General features: G+C 40.3%; 2 protein-coding genes across 3 annotated transcripts in view; one reads left to right on the top strand and one right to left on the bottom strand.

Moving 5' to 3' along the window:
- The window catches only part of AK9 (adenylate kinase 9), a 69,626-nt gene extending 60,721 nt beyond the window's left edge, over positions 1–8,905 (bottom strand). The window contains exons 1-5 of the mRNA XM_075145658.1: positions 8,831–8,905; positions 7,546–7,676; positions 5,029–5,092; positions 1,752–1,804; positions 1,571–1,667 (exon numbers count right to left, since the gene is read on the bottom strand). Coding sequence (XP_075001759.1) covers positions 1,571–1,667; positions 1,752–1,804; positions 5,029–5,092; positions 7,546–7,662 — 331 coding nt within the window. The 5' untranslated portion in view covers positions 7,663–7,676; positions 8,831–8,905. The remainder of the gene's footprint in view (positions 1–1,570; positions 1,668–1,751; positions 1,805–5,028; positions 5,093–7,545; positions 7,677–8,830) is intronic.
- Positions 8,906–9,293: 388 nt separating this feature from the next.
- The window catches only part of FIG4 (FIG4 phosphoinositide 5-phosphatase), a 75,202-nt gene continuing 68,952 nt past the window's right edge, over positions 9,294–15,543 (top strand). The window contains exon 1 of one of the 2 annotated variants that reach the window (XM_075145660.1): positions 9,294–9,562. In XM_075145660.1, coding sequence (XP_075001761.1) covers positions 9,494–9,562 — 69 coding nt within the window. In that variant the 5' untranslated portion in view covers positions 9,294–9,493. The remainder of the gene's footprint in view (positions 9,563–15,543) is intronic. The other variant, XM_075145659.1, reaches the window with a different exon arrangement.

Below are 15,543 nucleotides of genomic sequence, written 5' to 3' on the forward strand. Positions count from 1 at the left end.
AAAAAATATATGTTTTTACCTCTGACACATCAGTCTCCAACATAATATGTGTTTATTATTTAAGTTGGAACAATATAATTGAACAGAATCCCTTATTGCGTGTACTGTTTAGAAACTTGTATTTTACAATGTTAAAAACAAAAGTTAAAAGTAAAAAACTCAGCCTCTCATACAACACTATTTCTAAAATCTTTAATGAATAATTAATAGCCAACTGACTGATTAGTTCCTGCTGAAAGCCTATTTGAGCTTTCCAAGGATTATATTAAGATAGTTGCTAAACAAAAAGTGATTAGAACTAGAAAATACTTAAGAAAAATTGGTTTTGGAGATGAGCTGTAGTTGGTAGGAAAAATAGTGAGGATGTAGGTTATTCTATTCCTTGCTACTTTGGGCATCTGTAATGCAGAAAATGGTTTGGCTACAAGAATCAACTTTATAGTCATGTCTACAGTTTCTAGGATCTCTGTGGTCCTCTGTGATACACACATCTTAGTCATTCATCATCAGACTGACTCAAAGAGGGGAACTCAGATAACAGAGACATCTCTTCAGGCTTTTATTAAAGTCCTGACATATGGATTAAGAGACTGGCATTTCTGCTGCTACTTCTTCCCTCAAAGTTTTGTTTCCTTGTCATCTCCTTTTTTTAATTTCTTTCCTATTTCTCTGTCTTTTGCCTACTGTTTTAAAAGCCTGGTTTCACCAGGTGAGGCTGCATCAGTTGCAAAACTGTTGAGTCTTGGACTAGAGAGGGAACAAAAACCGTTGCAACTGAAAGCTTATAGAAGTGTGCTAGTTTTCAGAGCAGTAGAAACTTAACATTTTCTTGGCACTATACCTGTCTCTCGCCTATAATGGGAATTGCAAGTAAAAGTCAGCATCAGAAAAAGAAACTACATTTTCTTTTACTTTCTTTCCACTTAGCAGTATATCTGTTTTCTCTTCAGGAAAGAAGGTTCAGACTCTAGTAAGATCTGCAGCACTAATCTTAACAGCCTCAATTAACATGATCTTTCCTCAAAAAGAAGAATTATTACCACTACCAATACTATTCTCATCTAACTTACTCTAACTGACAAAATGCAAAGGGAATAAACAATGTTGTAAGAAAAAAAAAAAGACGGTAATACTTTGCATTTTAAATAATCTGTTTTCCTTCTTTTTCATTATTTTAAATGTTTAAAATATTTTTGCTGGTGGTTTTTTGTTGTTGTTGTTGTTATAGAAGTATTCAAGCAAAAAAAATCTGTATTTTAAATCCTAAAACTTTTCTAACCAGATAATATTGTCAAATGAGAGTCATAGCAACACTTAAAATTTGGGGCAAATTCATTTTCTCAAAATTAACACAACATAGGATTGGTATGACACTTTCTGATCTCCCGTATTGGTAGATTAACCCCTAAATACACTCTCAGTTTATGGATATTCCACAACCTGAGGGGCACAAGAAAAGCTGCTACCCCGTCTAATACAAAATAAATTATATTTGAGCGGTAATGGATGCAAAGTGTGTCAAAATTATAGCTAGCTCATTCTAAGAAGTTTAGGCTATAAATATACTTACCAAAATGAGCAACTTCTGGTGACTCAATCTTTTCCAGAATCATTTCTGTAACCAGTTCTTCAGAAATACTTTGACCTTTAAAAAGCAATTCTTGACACTAAGATAAAATGCAAAACATAGTCTTATATAATATGTATTTGTCAAGAATGCAACAAAACTTACTAGAAGATTAGACCTTTACCTTAAGCCCATATTCTGTTTCTTCATGAATATTCGTTTGAATTACTTCCAAAGCTGAGAAAGCACATCAGACAGAATAAAATTAAAATAACTAATAAAAAGTATTTTATATAGAGACATGTACATGCAGAGATACATACATTCACACATACACATATGAGTGTGTATGTGTGCTGCAAGCAACCAGACCATTTTTGAATGAACAGCCATTATATTTAGGGCCATTATTATATTTTGTGCATCCAGAACTTGGTGCCTTCTGGCAATGTCTGGGTAGATGTTTTTCCCTACAGTTTAGCCCTATACATACTACAGACAAATGCACAACAGCAGCCTTGCAGGATTATTTTAACTACTGATTTATGTCAAATTAGCATTACTGCTGTGTAATCCAGAGATAAGTATTTGAGCTCAAACACTTCCCAAATTTTAAAAGCAAGTTTTAGAAAAAGAATTCTTTAGACACACAAAAACAGTTGTGTGTCTAAAGGGCTTTTAAAAAAGGGCTTTGAGGGCTTTTTAAAAAGCCCTTAAAAACCCACTCCTTATATAGTCTAATTATCTAAAATTAAATAAATACTAAATTTGACACCCATCAAATTCAAAGGCCTGCCCTCTGTCTTTGTGGACAAGTGACATCATAGCAGAATGATCCTGGAAGTCTTTCATACTTCTATACCATTGAAATAAGCAGACACTCACAAAAGTTTTCAAGAATGACCCTTAAGGCTACATCTATATTATTAATAAACCAGGCCAGGGAAAGGTCCTGAAGCCAGCTGGCTCATACCTATACAGCCAAAATCTTTCCCCCCAGAACATAGTGGCTGTTCTCAAACCGCTCCTACCAGTAATGATGACTGTCTCGCATACTATTCTTCATACTATGAATGGGTGTTTGGGAGAGCATTATTTGCCATGGGCCCAAACTGAGACAGGGAATGTATTAACAAACAACACAGACAACTGAAAATCAGTGCTGTACGTGTACCCTGGCCCTGTTTTATTTATGTGTATTGACCTATTCATTGGATAAATGGATAGAAAGTATTTTGTCAAATTAAAAAGACTGTGAACACCTTTCCTATTTAATAATTCTCTAACTTTGATTATTTTTAAAATAAATAACACAGCGCAGGACAGATATTGAGACATTGGAGTGAGCCCAGTGGAGGGCACCAAGATGATTAAAAGTCTTGAACGTACTAGGAGAAGCCAAAAGAACTGGACTTGTTCAGCCTGGAGAAAACAGGACAGCTCTTACTGCTGTCTAAAACTACTTAATGGGAAGGCACAAAGACAGAACCACTGTCTTCACAGAAGTGCAGATAGGACAGGAAGCAACAGACACAGGTAGGAACATGAGAAATTCCAACAGGGTAATTAGGAAGCAATTTTTCATCATGAAGGTGGTCAAACATTGGAAAGTGTTGCCCAGAGAGGTGATCGAGTCTCCATCCTTGGAGATATTCCAGACTCAACTGGACACAGCCCTGAGCAACCTTCTCTAGTTAACCCTGCTTTGACTGGAAGGTTGGATTCAATGACCTCTGGAGGTCCTTTCTGAGCTATATTATTCATATTTCTGTATGTTGAATTTCTTTGTTTCTTTCTATTTTGATGTGGAAAATGAAAAAAAAAACCTACTAGCAAAAATTGAAGGAATGTGTGTGTGTACACATGTATGGGTACACTAGACAAAAGAAGATTAAAAGAAATATCATAAGCAAAAGAAGAAAAGAATAATCCTCTGAATCTACTAGAAGTAAGGCATAAAACTGCAGTAAGTGAGATTTACATCAGTCGTTAAGAAAAACTTCCTAATGGCAAAGACTGTGTTACAGAAATAGACTGCCTAGAGATTTTTAAAAACAAATTTGATAGACATTTGTCAGTAGTGGTTTAAGTACATTCAAACAGTGTGGACTGGCTTAAGTACATTCCTAAGGTCTCTTCCGATTTTGGTCTGATTTATGTTTGGACCAGGTATTAATTTTTTGTTAGACAATCCTATAAGTTAAAACTTCTATATTTACATAAGTCAAAAAAGCACTTTATTAAAACTGAATTTTACCATATTATAATTCCAAATCTTCAACATAAGATAAAGATACTTCATCTGATAAACAAGCCTGTGTATTCACAGGAATATGAAGTGTTACACCATCCACTAGAGGGCTTTTATTAGAACAATAAAAAATACGAGGGGGCACATTTAAAAGAAAAAATGTAATGAAAATTGATATATAAAGAGTTAGTTCATAATCAGAACAACTGTCCACATAAACACCATAAAATCAGAGGCACTCAAGAAATTGCTTCATAGTTAAGGTTATTACTTCAAATAGTAAGGTAGGACAAACTGGTGGACAAATTTTGTGGAAGAGTGTTCTTTTTTCATAAAACTTAAGTGAATGAATCAAGATTTGTGAATTATAATGTCACAGATACAAAAATATTACCAGGGCTTTAAAAAAATTACAGATTTTTGAATTTTTTTAGTTACTGCTGACAAAAGTAGTATAAAAGAAAACTGCCAGAGACTTAATTATTTTTTTGCTGAAATGCCTTGAAATTAAAAAAAAAAATCAATGTGTTGATAGGGAATAAGATAATGTTGTAAGCAACAGATTTTACTCTACAGTCCGTCAAAAATCTTCGATGAGAGGGACTGTCAGAAATGGAGCTCGATAGCTTAGACAATGAAATGATATCTTGTATTCAGGTAAATGCATGGTGCAAGAAATTAACTACATCTTCTGAAATAAGCCATCGGATATTTTTGTTTTAGAAATTTGAAACTGCCGGCTCCCATTCCTTCCATTATTGCTTATACTGATTCAAAGGCTACACTTCTGTTTCCTGGAGTACACTCCCCTTGTATTAGGCATTGCACAAACAGAAAGGAAAGATCCTCCTATTCTTCCGTAGTCTGCAGTGGAAAATCTCTGTGCTCTCTGGAGTTGAATGAGTTGCCTCCATGTGAACAAGAAGGGTCACATGAATCACCTTACAGGATTAGGAATACAACTTGATTATTATGTGTATTCCCTTCTGGGGAAAAAAAAAAAAAAAAAGGTGATTTTCTAAGCCCCTCTGTAACTAAAAGGCCATTTTTCAGCAATTGAATTCCTGGCAAAATGGTTACTTGGTCCTTGTCAGTAGTCTTTACTGCAGTCAGAAACATGTCATTTTGAATTACAGGGAACAGCAAGGATATTCTAAACCAAAAGATATCATGAAGCCAATGCAATGTTTCAAATATAGTGTATGTTTACCTTCGATCAAAATGCATTTCCATATTTGTGCTAGTTTTCTAGCTAATGTTTTCTTTCCAGAACCCTTAAAATGAAAAATACACATTTAAAAGAAAAAAAGGCAGAAGGAAAAAAACCCAAACATATTACACAATAAAGAATATATTTTCATATGATACAAACAATTAAAAGCAACCATCAGCATTAGGGCCTCTGAATTTTGCACTGGGTAAACACAAACACTTTTTAGTACCATCCTCTATTTTATACTACCTAGCATTGCTAACATACTGTTATTGTCGTTTGCAGTTAATTATTTCCAAAGTAATTGTACTGACTTTGTTTCTGAGTAACTCTATCTAAAACTCAGCTACGATTTGCCCATAAATGCCTATGAGAAACTCCTTAGGACTGAAATTTATTATCTTCATCTCAAAGCAAATTATGACGCAAACCTGTTCAGCCGTTTCTGAGTAAGATACATAGGCATAGTATTCGTTGACTAAAACAATGAATAAGTAAAAACTGCCCTTGTTAGTCCACAAATCTGGTTTAGATGCTGACAAAATGTTTATCTTGTCACTTACATTAATCCTGAGGAACCAACATAACCAAGAGTAACGAGGCCTCTACGAGTACGGCTACTTGAATGGGATTTTGCAAAACTCAGCATCTTCCACACTTAGGATTATGCCCTTTTTTCAAGGGCATACAAGAAGACCTTTTTTGACAGTCTGTTTGCCCTAGGTAAGTTTTGTGATTAAAAAGTAGTAAAAACCACAAATAAATCACATTCCCAGTTAACAGCATATCAGCAAACCCTCCAGCCTACTCATACCTTACACCTTACAGGTGTGATGAGAATATATGTATTTGGTTTTGCTTTAATGGCACTATGTTTTTAACTTAAAAGAAATATCTTAAATAAGATAGATGCTCTACACATCAGCCATATAAATAAAAGATATTATGATAAAACCAGAATATTTAATTCCCTGCCCTCTTGGCCAGGCCTGTGCAATTTCAACCCTCTGTTAACATTTTTAATATCAAGCATTTACTGAAGGCAATGATTTCAGATGAGAATATCTATTTCTCATATGTTTTTGCATTCTCTTTCAATGAGTATTTTATGCTGGTTTGGTCTATAAAAATGTAGAGTTACCTTTTTCATGTAAGGTTAGGAATTTCTCATTTGTTTAAAACTAGGCGAGCCAGTCCACTGTAGTCTTCTACTGAGCTGAACATACTCTTTCAGGTCTAATGCTGACCATAAGGCACACTTGTTGGCTATCACCTTATATAGTCTCGCAGTGATGTTCGCATCTTATCCACTTGCAGAACACCACCCTGCCTCCTTTCTCAGTGTGGTCAGATGTAAAGATTTGCAGCCAAGCGTTACCCAGCAACTGGAGCCAAAGAGTAAGAAAGGATGCAGACCTGTGCAAACACTAGGGACTGGGAGCCTTCCAGCCTGGTGAAAGTCTTTCAAGAAAGGAAATGTAGCTGTATCTTAGCACTATGGCATTGATTTGGGGCTTGATTTGGTGGGTCAGCTGGCACTGAAGTTTGGGTTGGTTCCCAGTTCTAGGTACACACCATTTACCTCTACTTGCTAGGCAGCGCAAAGCAGATTTCCATACAGTCATTTCAGACTCTGTTGTGGTACCTAACGGAATCACACAAAAATGCAGAGGGCAAGCTGCTAGAGGACCTTGTGTTCACAGTGGAGGTGGGGTGCTCTGAAGGCACCTTTCAGGGGCAACTGCAACATTCAAGAGGAAAGCAGCTTTCAGGGCACCAGTGGTGTATTTACGCACATTCCAGATTCAGTATAGACATAAGGCAAACTTGCACCAAAAAAGAACCCCCTTCAGCAAACTAAGGCACTAATGTAAAACCACCCATACAGTCTCCTACATTTGGGAAAAAGAAATGTGAGAAGTCTAGGATTACAAAACATCAAATTTTCCTAAGTAAAGGAGGCCACAAACTATTTGCGAAAAAGAGAGACCTTGAATTATAGTTAAAATATCGTACAAATCTCCTTATCAGGACACCTCGGTGGCTTTCAGTTATTCCCAAATATATGACATATAGTTACGTCAAAGTTTTAATATTAAAGTTAAAATATTTAATATCTCATTGCATGTCTGTAAGTCAGTACATTAACCTGAAGGTTCTTTTATGCCTATTTATGTCTTTAATTTGTCAAGTTTTTTAGAAGTTAGAATACTGAAATAACATAAAAACAATCCGGTTGCCAATGTGAAAAGAGAAAAAACTTTTTGAGCAACATGTGACTTTTAATTACAGTACTAAAGCTTCTAAATGTAATTGACTGGTCACTCAGGCCAAAAATTGGCCTCATTAAATGAGATCAGAATCTTTACCACACTCTGCAGGACTTGCAAAGTGGAAAAGATGAAAAAGTAGGTCTTTGATCTTTTTGGCAGCGTCACTAAACTAATGTTTTGAAAGGAAAAGCAAAATTGTTAGCAGAACATCTGAAGAGAAAACTTCTATCAGACATCTTACTGGCTTTCCAAGGATAATTAAGCAAGTGGGCTTGGACAACAGAAAGGATTTTTCAGCTTCATCTTCATCAAAGATGTCTGCAAAGGGCTGAGCTTGTTTTTCCTCTTGTGAAGCCATAAAATTATTGAAGACTGGGAGAAAAAAAAGCTTGTTATAAAATACAGTAGCTTACATATGTGTAAAATGACACATACTTAAAAGTGGAACTGAATAATAATGTGATACAAGGCGAATCGCTTTGTAACAAAAGCTGTTGTAAGAAGAAAAAGCATTCAGCGAACATACACAATGCACCCATTACTAAGAGAAGCGTCGCTTTCGAAAAATAAGGGATTGTCGGAATCCCCAATCCCCAGCTGCAACTACACGGATGTTGATAATGACTTCTTCCTGCTCTCAAACCGCCTTTTTAAACAGCCTGTAGTTTTTTCATTGCCTTTACCTTCCTGTTCCAATTACCACACAGTTGTAACTTCTCTCTGGTCCCTGAAATGGACCATGGCCCTGCTAAGACCTTCACTTGTGAGCTTCAGACACAGAAGAGCCCCATCATGGTCAATGGAACTACTTGCTGTGTCCACAGCTAGGTACACGAATAAGGCTTTGCAGAATTAAATCATGGTTCATGATCTGTTCCTCTCATAAATCCCAGCTCTTCCTGGACTGCACGGGATCGCACATCCAGCGCTATGCAACAAAGCGAAACAGAAACAAGTTTCTAATTAAGGTAAGCTGGAGCAAAATTTGGGTGGGCCTGTCAAACACATGGAGTCCAAAAATGTGAGGTGCTTGATGAAGCATGAAGAAGGCAAAACAAAACCTCGCTTTCTTTATCCCCGCTTCCCCCTGACATTTTTAAATTAAAAAAATTTACTTCAGGATGAAAATCTGAAAAAATTTGTTTTGAAACATCAAACTGAAACGTTCTGACACTTTCAGAATAAGACCTTCTGAACGATAGGGACAGTATTTTAATATTAAAAAAACCACCACACACAAACCAACCCTCCATTTCTCCCACGGACACTCACTGGCTGAACTTCACCAGACGTTTCCAGCGGTTTCACTCCTTCCCAAACCTTTACGATTAAGGGGCAATTTCCTAATTACGATAACCACCCCAACCAAACCAAAGAAATAAACCAGACCCCCCGCCCCGACTAAATGCCTGGCAGGGCCTTGTTTCCCCCCAGCCCCGCCAGCACGCCCCTGACCGGCAGCGCAAAGGGGTCCCCCGGGTCGGCGCCCCTCAGGGACGGGGCGGGGGGCGCGGGGGGTCACTTACGTTGAGCGAAGTGCGGGGGGAGGGGGCAGAGTGAGAGGCGCAACGGCCGCCGCGCGCACCCCGCCGCCACCGGCTTGTGTACCCCCGTAACCCGGGCAACCGAAGAGCACCGCCCCCCTTCCCGTCGCCCCGCCCCCTCGGGAGGAGGATGAAGGCGGAGACCCCCACCCCGCGCAGGGAGGCGCGGCCGGCGCTCCCGCGGGCAGCAGGGCGGGGCGGGACGGGACTTCGGAGCTGTTCCTGGTGCTGACCCTGTAGGCGGACCTGCCCGCAACGAGCGGGGCCCGGCGGGAGCAGCGGCTGACGGCGCCGCCGCCTCGCCTAGCCCCGGCGACCCGCCCCCGCCGCGCCGGGAGCCGCACTGCTGAGGGGCCACGCGTGACGCCACTCCACCGCCCCTCAGGCGGCGGCGCAGGCGCTCTCTCCCCCCCCCTTCCCCCCCCCCGTCCGTGGGCGCGCCTGCGCGGTGGCGTGCCGGCACTTCCGGCTTCCACCCGTCCCGGCAGTGGGCGGTTGGGGCTGATCCCCGGTCCCCAGCCCCGTCGCGTCCCCTTTCCCCCCCCTCCGGCAGGAGCTCGGCTTTTCCCTCGGCTGCTGGCGAGCAGCCCCCTGCCCCTGCCGTGCCGTGGGGCCGGGGCAAGGCCCGAGCCCTGCGCGGCCGCCATGCCGGCGGCGGCCGCCGCCCCCATGATCAGCTCAGTGCAGAAGCTGGTGCTGTACGAGACCAGGGCTGTAAGTAGCGTCTGCCCCGCCGCCGCCGCCGCTCCCGGGGGGCGGGGAGGAGCCCCGCCTGACGGCCCCCGCGCTGGGGGCGCGGGCGGGGGGTGCCGCACCGCGCGCGGGGCAGAGCGGGAGGATGTCCCTGCTCCCGGTGGTGCTGGCTCGGCCCTGCCCGCGGCTGCTGCCTTTGCTGGCCTGCGGCTTGTCAGAAAACTGTTCCTTACCTTTATCTTCTTCTGTGGTTCTTCTTTTTTTTGTCACGCATCCGAAACATACTATAACTAAAACAAGTTTTTAAAATTCTTGTCTTCGCCGTGTCTCTGCCTCGTGACTTAAGCGAAGAGCTGGTGTCTGACCGAAGTGCTGTTAGTGTGCGCAGATCTGTGAGCTCCGGGCCCTGCACGGCGGGCGGGAGCGGCAGCTGGGGCAGCCTGAGAAGGGAAGTTTGGGCCCCGCGTTGCTGCCGCTGGTGTTAGTGCTTGCGCAGCCACCTGCTTGTTTTGTTATGTGGCTGCTGTCACTCACGGGGCTAACAGTGCTGACTCATGCCGCGGTGAATTAAAACCGGACAGCTGAAGTTGTCCAGAATTAAGATTTGAATGGAGAATTTAAACAGGATGGCTGACGTGGTTACCACCCGCACCTGTCTGTTTACTCCTTCTGAGAGATTTCCCTTCTCATCGACTGAATGGCTTGTGGAGCAACTTCCAGAGTTTTCAGTCTGACCTCTGGAAGTAAGCTGTTGAAGATTTTTAGCATTCCTTAATATTCTGTTGCAGAAACTGCAGGGCTGTGCTATTCACAGCACTTTTTGCCATGGGCAAAATGGATTGGAGGTTTGAGTGGTAATTGCTTCTTTAGCCATGTGATGAGCACCGTGTATGAGTCAGCATCCTGTTCCTGGTGTAAATAACCTGAGATAATACCACTGTGTTTATCATCCTTTAGCTCCCAATCAAATGTCTTTCTCTTGCATACATTTCATAGTATATTGTTTTTTCACTTGAGGTAGTTTTGGATAGAGTTAGGTACCGTGGCTTTAAGTGCAACAATTAGCTCTAGTTCTAAGTTCAGATGTTACCTGTAGTGATAATAGAAAGATAGTTTTTACACTGAAGTCAGTGTAACCTCTTGAAAACATACCAAAATGGCAGATTAAAGAATTACTGGTACCAGTAAATGGAAAAATTGAGATGAGACTTGCTTTCCAAAATGTTACTTGTTTTCACCTATGCCTAAAGGAATTTTGATGGCTGCCTTAATATATCTTTCTCAGCATTGCTGGAAAACACTGTTTGTTTTTTTACTTTCAGCTAAATTATTGCTATATGGGAGAAGGGCAATGGGGAAGTGTGATTCCTGAATCAGGTCCTGAATTACTGAATGTAGTTGTTTTGGCTCAAGATTCATGCTACAATTCATGCTAGTTTTCAGATAGCTGAGATTTGGTTTTTTGTGACTGGCATGCATGGATATCTGGCTTAATTTTCTCTGAGCTTTAAGGCTCAGTTGCTGAGAAACAACCTGCTATTTACAGAGACCATGTCAGCCAGCTACAATTCTCTAGGCCTCTCAAGTTGATCCTGTTAATCCAGGAACCACAGTCTTTCACGTCTGGCTAGTGGTAGCTGGCAGTATCTGCCCGAACGGGTGGGTTTGCCTGTGCTTTGCTGTGTTCAGAATTCAGAAAAGGGTAGATCCAGCAGTCCTGATCTCTCAAAGAGGCAAGATGGTTTTGATCAGCAAGTGGTTTGTGGATCAGCATGTGCCACTTGAAATGTCTCAGCTGAGAAATGGTGTCTCAAAGCTGTTTATTCAGTCACTTCCTGTGGGGGATGTAAATGGAATATTTTCCCTGAATATGGTTATATGTTCTTACTAAAAAATAAAAAAGTATGCTATACTACCGTGAGTTACGGTCCTTTGAGTTTTGAAACTCAAATTCTAGTCCTTTTTTTCCCAAAGGAAAAATGCTGTAGGAATCATTTTGGAGTAATTATTTTAAAAGGGTTGACGCACTTAATAAAATCACAGATTCTTGTAGGTTGGAAGGGACTTCTGGAGTTCATCTAGTCCAGCCCCCTGCTCAAAGCAGCTTCAAGGAGAGCATCATGTCAGGGCTGCATTCGGCTGAGTTTTTAATATCTCCAAGTATGGAGATTCTACAGCCTCTGCAGACAACATGTTCTAGTGCTTGACCACCTTCATGGTTTAAAAAAAAAAAAGGGGGGAGTGGGGAAGAAATTCCTTATATTAAGTTGGAATTTTGCATGTTTCAACGTGTATCTGTTGCATCTTGTCCATCCACTGTTCACCCCTCGGAAGAGTTTGGCTCTGTCTTATCTACAGCTTCTTGTTAGATAGTTTTAGACAGCGGTAAGGTCCTGCCAGAGCTTTCTGAAGGCTGAACAAACCCAGTTCTCTCAGTCTCTCCCAATGCATCACGTGCCCTGTCCTCCTGATCATCTTGGTAGCTCAATGTCTGTCTTGTCCTGGGGAGCCCAAACGTGGACTTCAGGCTTGATCAGGTCACAGAGAATTTTGGAGGGAAATTTGCTGTTACAGCTGATTCAGTGTCACGTTGGGCTACTGACAAAAGTTCTTACTACTTCTCCCCGAGGTACCCCTCATGCAGCCTCCTTTGCATAAAATCTCACAATCATGCAGTCACCAGCTGTGACAGTTAGTCACTGATAAGACGGAAGCATCACCCAGACATAAAATTGAATAGCTTTCAGCTGGCTCAGATTACTCTTCTGATTTCCCTAAGGCCATACGCTGCTGGATACAATGTAAGAATGTGGGACCAGGAGTTACATCAGATATAGGGTAACATGAAACTATATCCTAAGATTCCTTGTGGAGACCTTGAGTGGGCAAGGAAGGGATGACTTAAGTTGTCAGTGGTGGAGAAACTGGAGTTTACACTGATTATACGGCTTATTTCTGTAAAACCCCTCTGTGTTAAAGAAGGAAGAGATGAAATGGATGAGAAAGTGGAAATGGTTTAGCGAGGGCTTTTTGGTGGATTTTTTTTTTTTAAGTGAAGAATACAGTAGCATTATTTAAGTCAAAAGGAACGGCTCTGGTAATGTTATTGGAGTCAAACCAGAAAGACTCCTAGAGGTGAGGAGAACTGAATTCACAGTGTCAATTGCAGCAACAGATGGCAAAATTCTATATTTTCTATTAATGTTTATATCTAGGATAGTTGCTAAAACCTACCTTTTAATTTGATGCTTTGGGTCTATAAATAGCATGGAGATGTGAATTGTATCTCCTGTTTGTCCTGGGAAGTTGAGGGCTTGTTTAGAAGCAGTCAGAAAAATGAACTGAAACAGTTGTATTCAGATCAATGCCAATTATCTCTCATTTTATGCATATATTTACTGCTGAAATGCACGCCAGAGGGCAGTAAAGATATTTCAGCAATATGACTAATAAGAAAGAAAAGATATTTTCCTCTCTTTTTCAGGAGAAGATGGAACTTTTGTGTATCCCCCCAAATGAAGCCCACCTGAAAGCTGTAGGTTAGTTCATTGGAAATTATCATTCCCCTCAGGCAGTGTGACATTGAACAAGCCAATTTGTGCCATCTCTATAAAGGCGTATCACTTGCCTATCTTTCAGGATATTATAAGGCTTAATTAACATTATTTTATTCTAATCAGGTTCTTCTACAGTCTCCATCTCCACAGTATCCAAATGACTTGCACAAGCTTATTAAGCAATGTGACTAGCATAATTACCTGTAGATTTTTCTGCCCTTTTCCCCAGGGAAAACCGTGGGTTTGTTTGGGTTTGGTTTTTTTTTTTTCCAAATTACATTTCTTCTAAAAGTAATGTGAATGTTTTTATATTAACAAAACCAAGGTTTGCTTATTTAATGCTGAAATTAGTCTGTGGTCAAATTGGAGAAACTTTAATGTAGAAGATGATTTCACAGAAAAAGCTACAGAATTTTTACTGAATTATGAAGTGCACTGATTTATATAGATGATTATCCAACGCATTTAAAAGATGTTGAAAGTGGTGAACAATCTACTGGGCAACCATTTGCTATTATAATTTTCTAGCTAGAAGTGGCTGTGAAATTTGGTCTCTGGAATGGTTTCATTAACAGAAGACAACCCCTCTCGGCCGACTGTCCTATTCCCTCTGTAATGGCGTTCCAGGAATGGTGATGACGTGATGGAGTGGAGCAAGAGGAGGAGTTTTGTGAAACTCAGGAAAGCACTGTTTCTGTCTTAAATGTCTTGATATAATGCCAGATAAATGGGCAGTAAAATAGAGAAACTTAACCAACTGGTATATGTGGGATCTGAGACCATTTATGAGTACGGCAGATACTTGGTGGAATAGCAGAGATGAGAACACCACAAATTTTGAAGGGTATATGCTATTCAGGCAGAACAAAAATAAAGTTCAAAAATGGTAGCACCACACTGCATGTGAAAGATGTGCCTTCAAATGTCTGCCTAAGTTGTTTTGGCGACACGTTTTATTTCTTTTGTCCTGTGTTGTCCTGGGTGTCATCATGTAGTCGCTAGATCAACAGGAGAGAGATACTCTTATAGATTTGGTTTTGTTGTGAATCCACTTTTCTGGATGCAATGGTGATGAGGAGTTTGTGGATAAATGATCACAAATTGATGTATTTAAATGTAATGGAAGGATGAAGAAAAATAGGTATTTTCTATCAGTATTTTTTATTTTCAAAATGAAGTTTGTTATGGGCCTAAAACTAAATGAACATTTTTCCTTTTTTAAAGTAAGAATGTACTTTATGAGTACGAATGTACTGAACAAGGGGTGAAGATAAAATGAGTAACAAGACTGAGGTTATGAAAAATTGAACAATCAGTGTTCGGGTAGAAATAAAATTCAATATATGCAACATGCTGTAGTTGAAGGGTAATGTAATCTCCATCCTGGAAATTTGAAGATGTAGGCATACTAAATAGTCATTCCACTTGAATATTTTCAAGTTGTTCAAGTCAAGGGTGGTGCTGTGACTGGAACATGAAAAATGGAATGTTTAATCCATTCTGAAGTCCTGTACATAATTTTCTGCAGGAAAGTAATTGAAAACTGAGGTAAATGACATAAAATGCAGTTTAGACTTACAAAGATGCTATCAGATTAACCTGGTTGTTTTGCACATCTTCATCTAAAAATTAGATAGCCTTATGTATTTGAACCAAATCCTCTATGGAGGGGCAGTGCCACAAGGAAAATCTCTGGCTTCACTCACGGAAGAAGGGAGGTTAGCAGAGAAGTTAGTGTGAAGTGAATAAGGAATCATCTCACAGCATTTTCAGTAATGTTATTAGCCCAAAATGTGGGTCAGCTCTGGTTAGAGTTTTGAAATACTGCAAATAATTAGGATAATCACAGCACAAGGTAGCAAGAAATTATGATGACCCTCTTTTTCACCCTTTATCATCTCTTCCTTTCTTCATGTCATTCTGCCAGTTTCTATGAGAGGTGAAAGATAGATAGTCCCTGAATTGCTGTAGGATCTATACAAAGAAATAACATAGTAGATTTTTTGCTGTACCTTACATCTAGGTGTAATTATTTTTCTCTCCTTCTTTGTTGTAGTAGAGAAAAAAGGCTGAACTTATACCTTTCTTAACCCTATTTAATATCTTGTTTATGCCTTGAAGATTTCTGATCTACCATCAAGTTCAGTACATAATAAAACTACCAGAAAAATACGAGGAAGAGCTTTCTTTTGCATAGCTTTATGCCTGTTGTGAAGGAGAGTGAAGGCCTGATGGCAGGTGATAGTTACCATTGCACTACCCAGTTAAGCATAAATTAAAGCAGAAAGGTAATAATGTGCAGATCCAAAGTCAGCGTTTACATGAAAGTTTCTCATCTGGCAACCCAGTGTGTTTCTTTAATCTGACAGAAGTGTGACTAGCACAGAAATATACCTTCCTGTATAGGGTGCAGGTGTTCCTGTGCTGGGAGCTGCAGGGCAGCCT

This window comes from Calonectris borealis, chromosome 3 (assembly GCF_964195595.1).
Source record: "Calonectris borealis chromosome 3, bCalBor7.hap1.2, whole genome shotgun sequence".
NCBI lineage: Eukaryota > Metazoa > Chordata > Aves > Procellariiformes > Procellariidae > Calonectris > Calonectris borealis.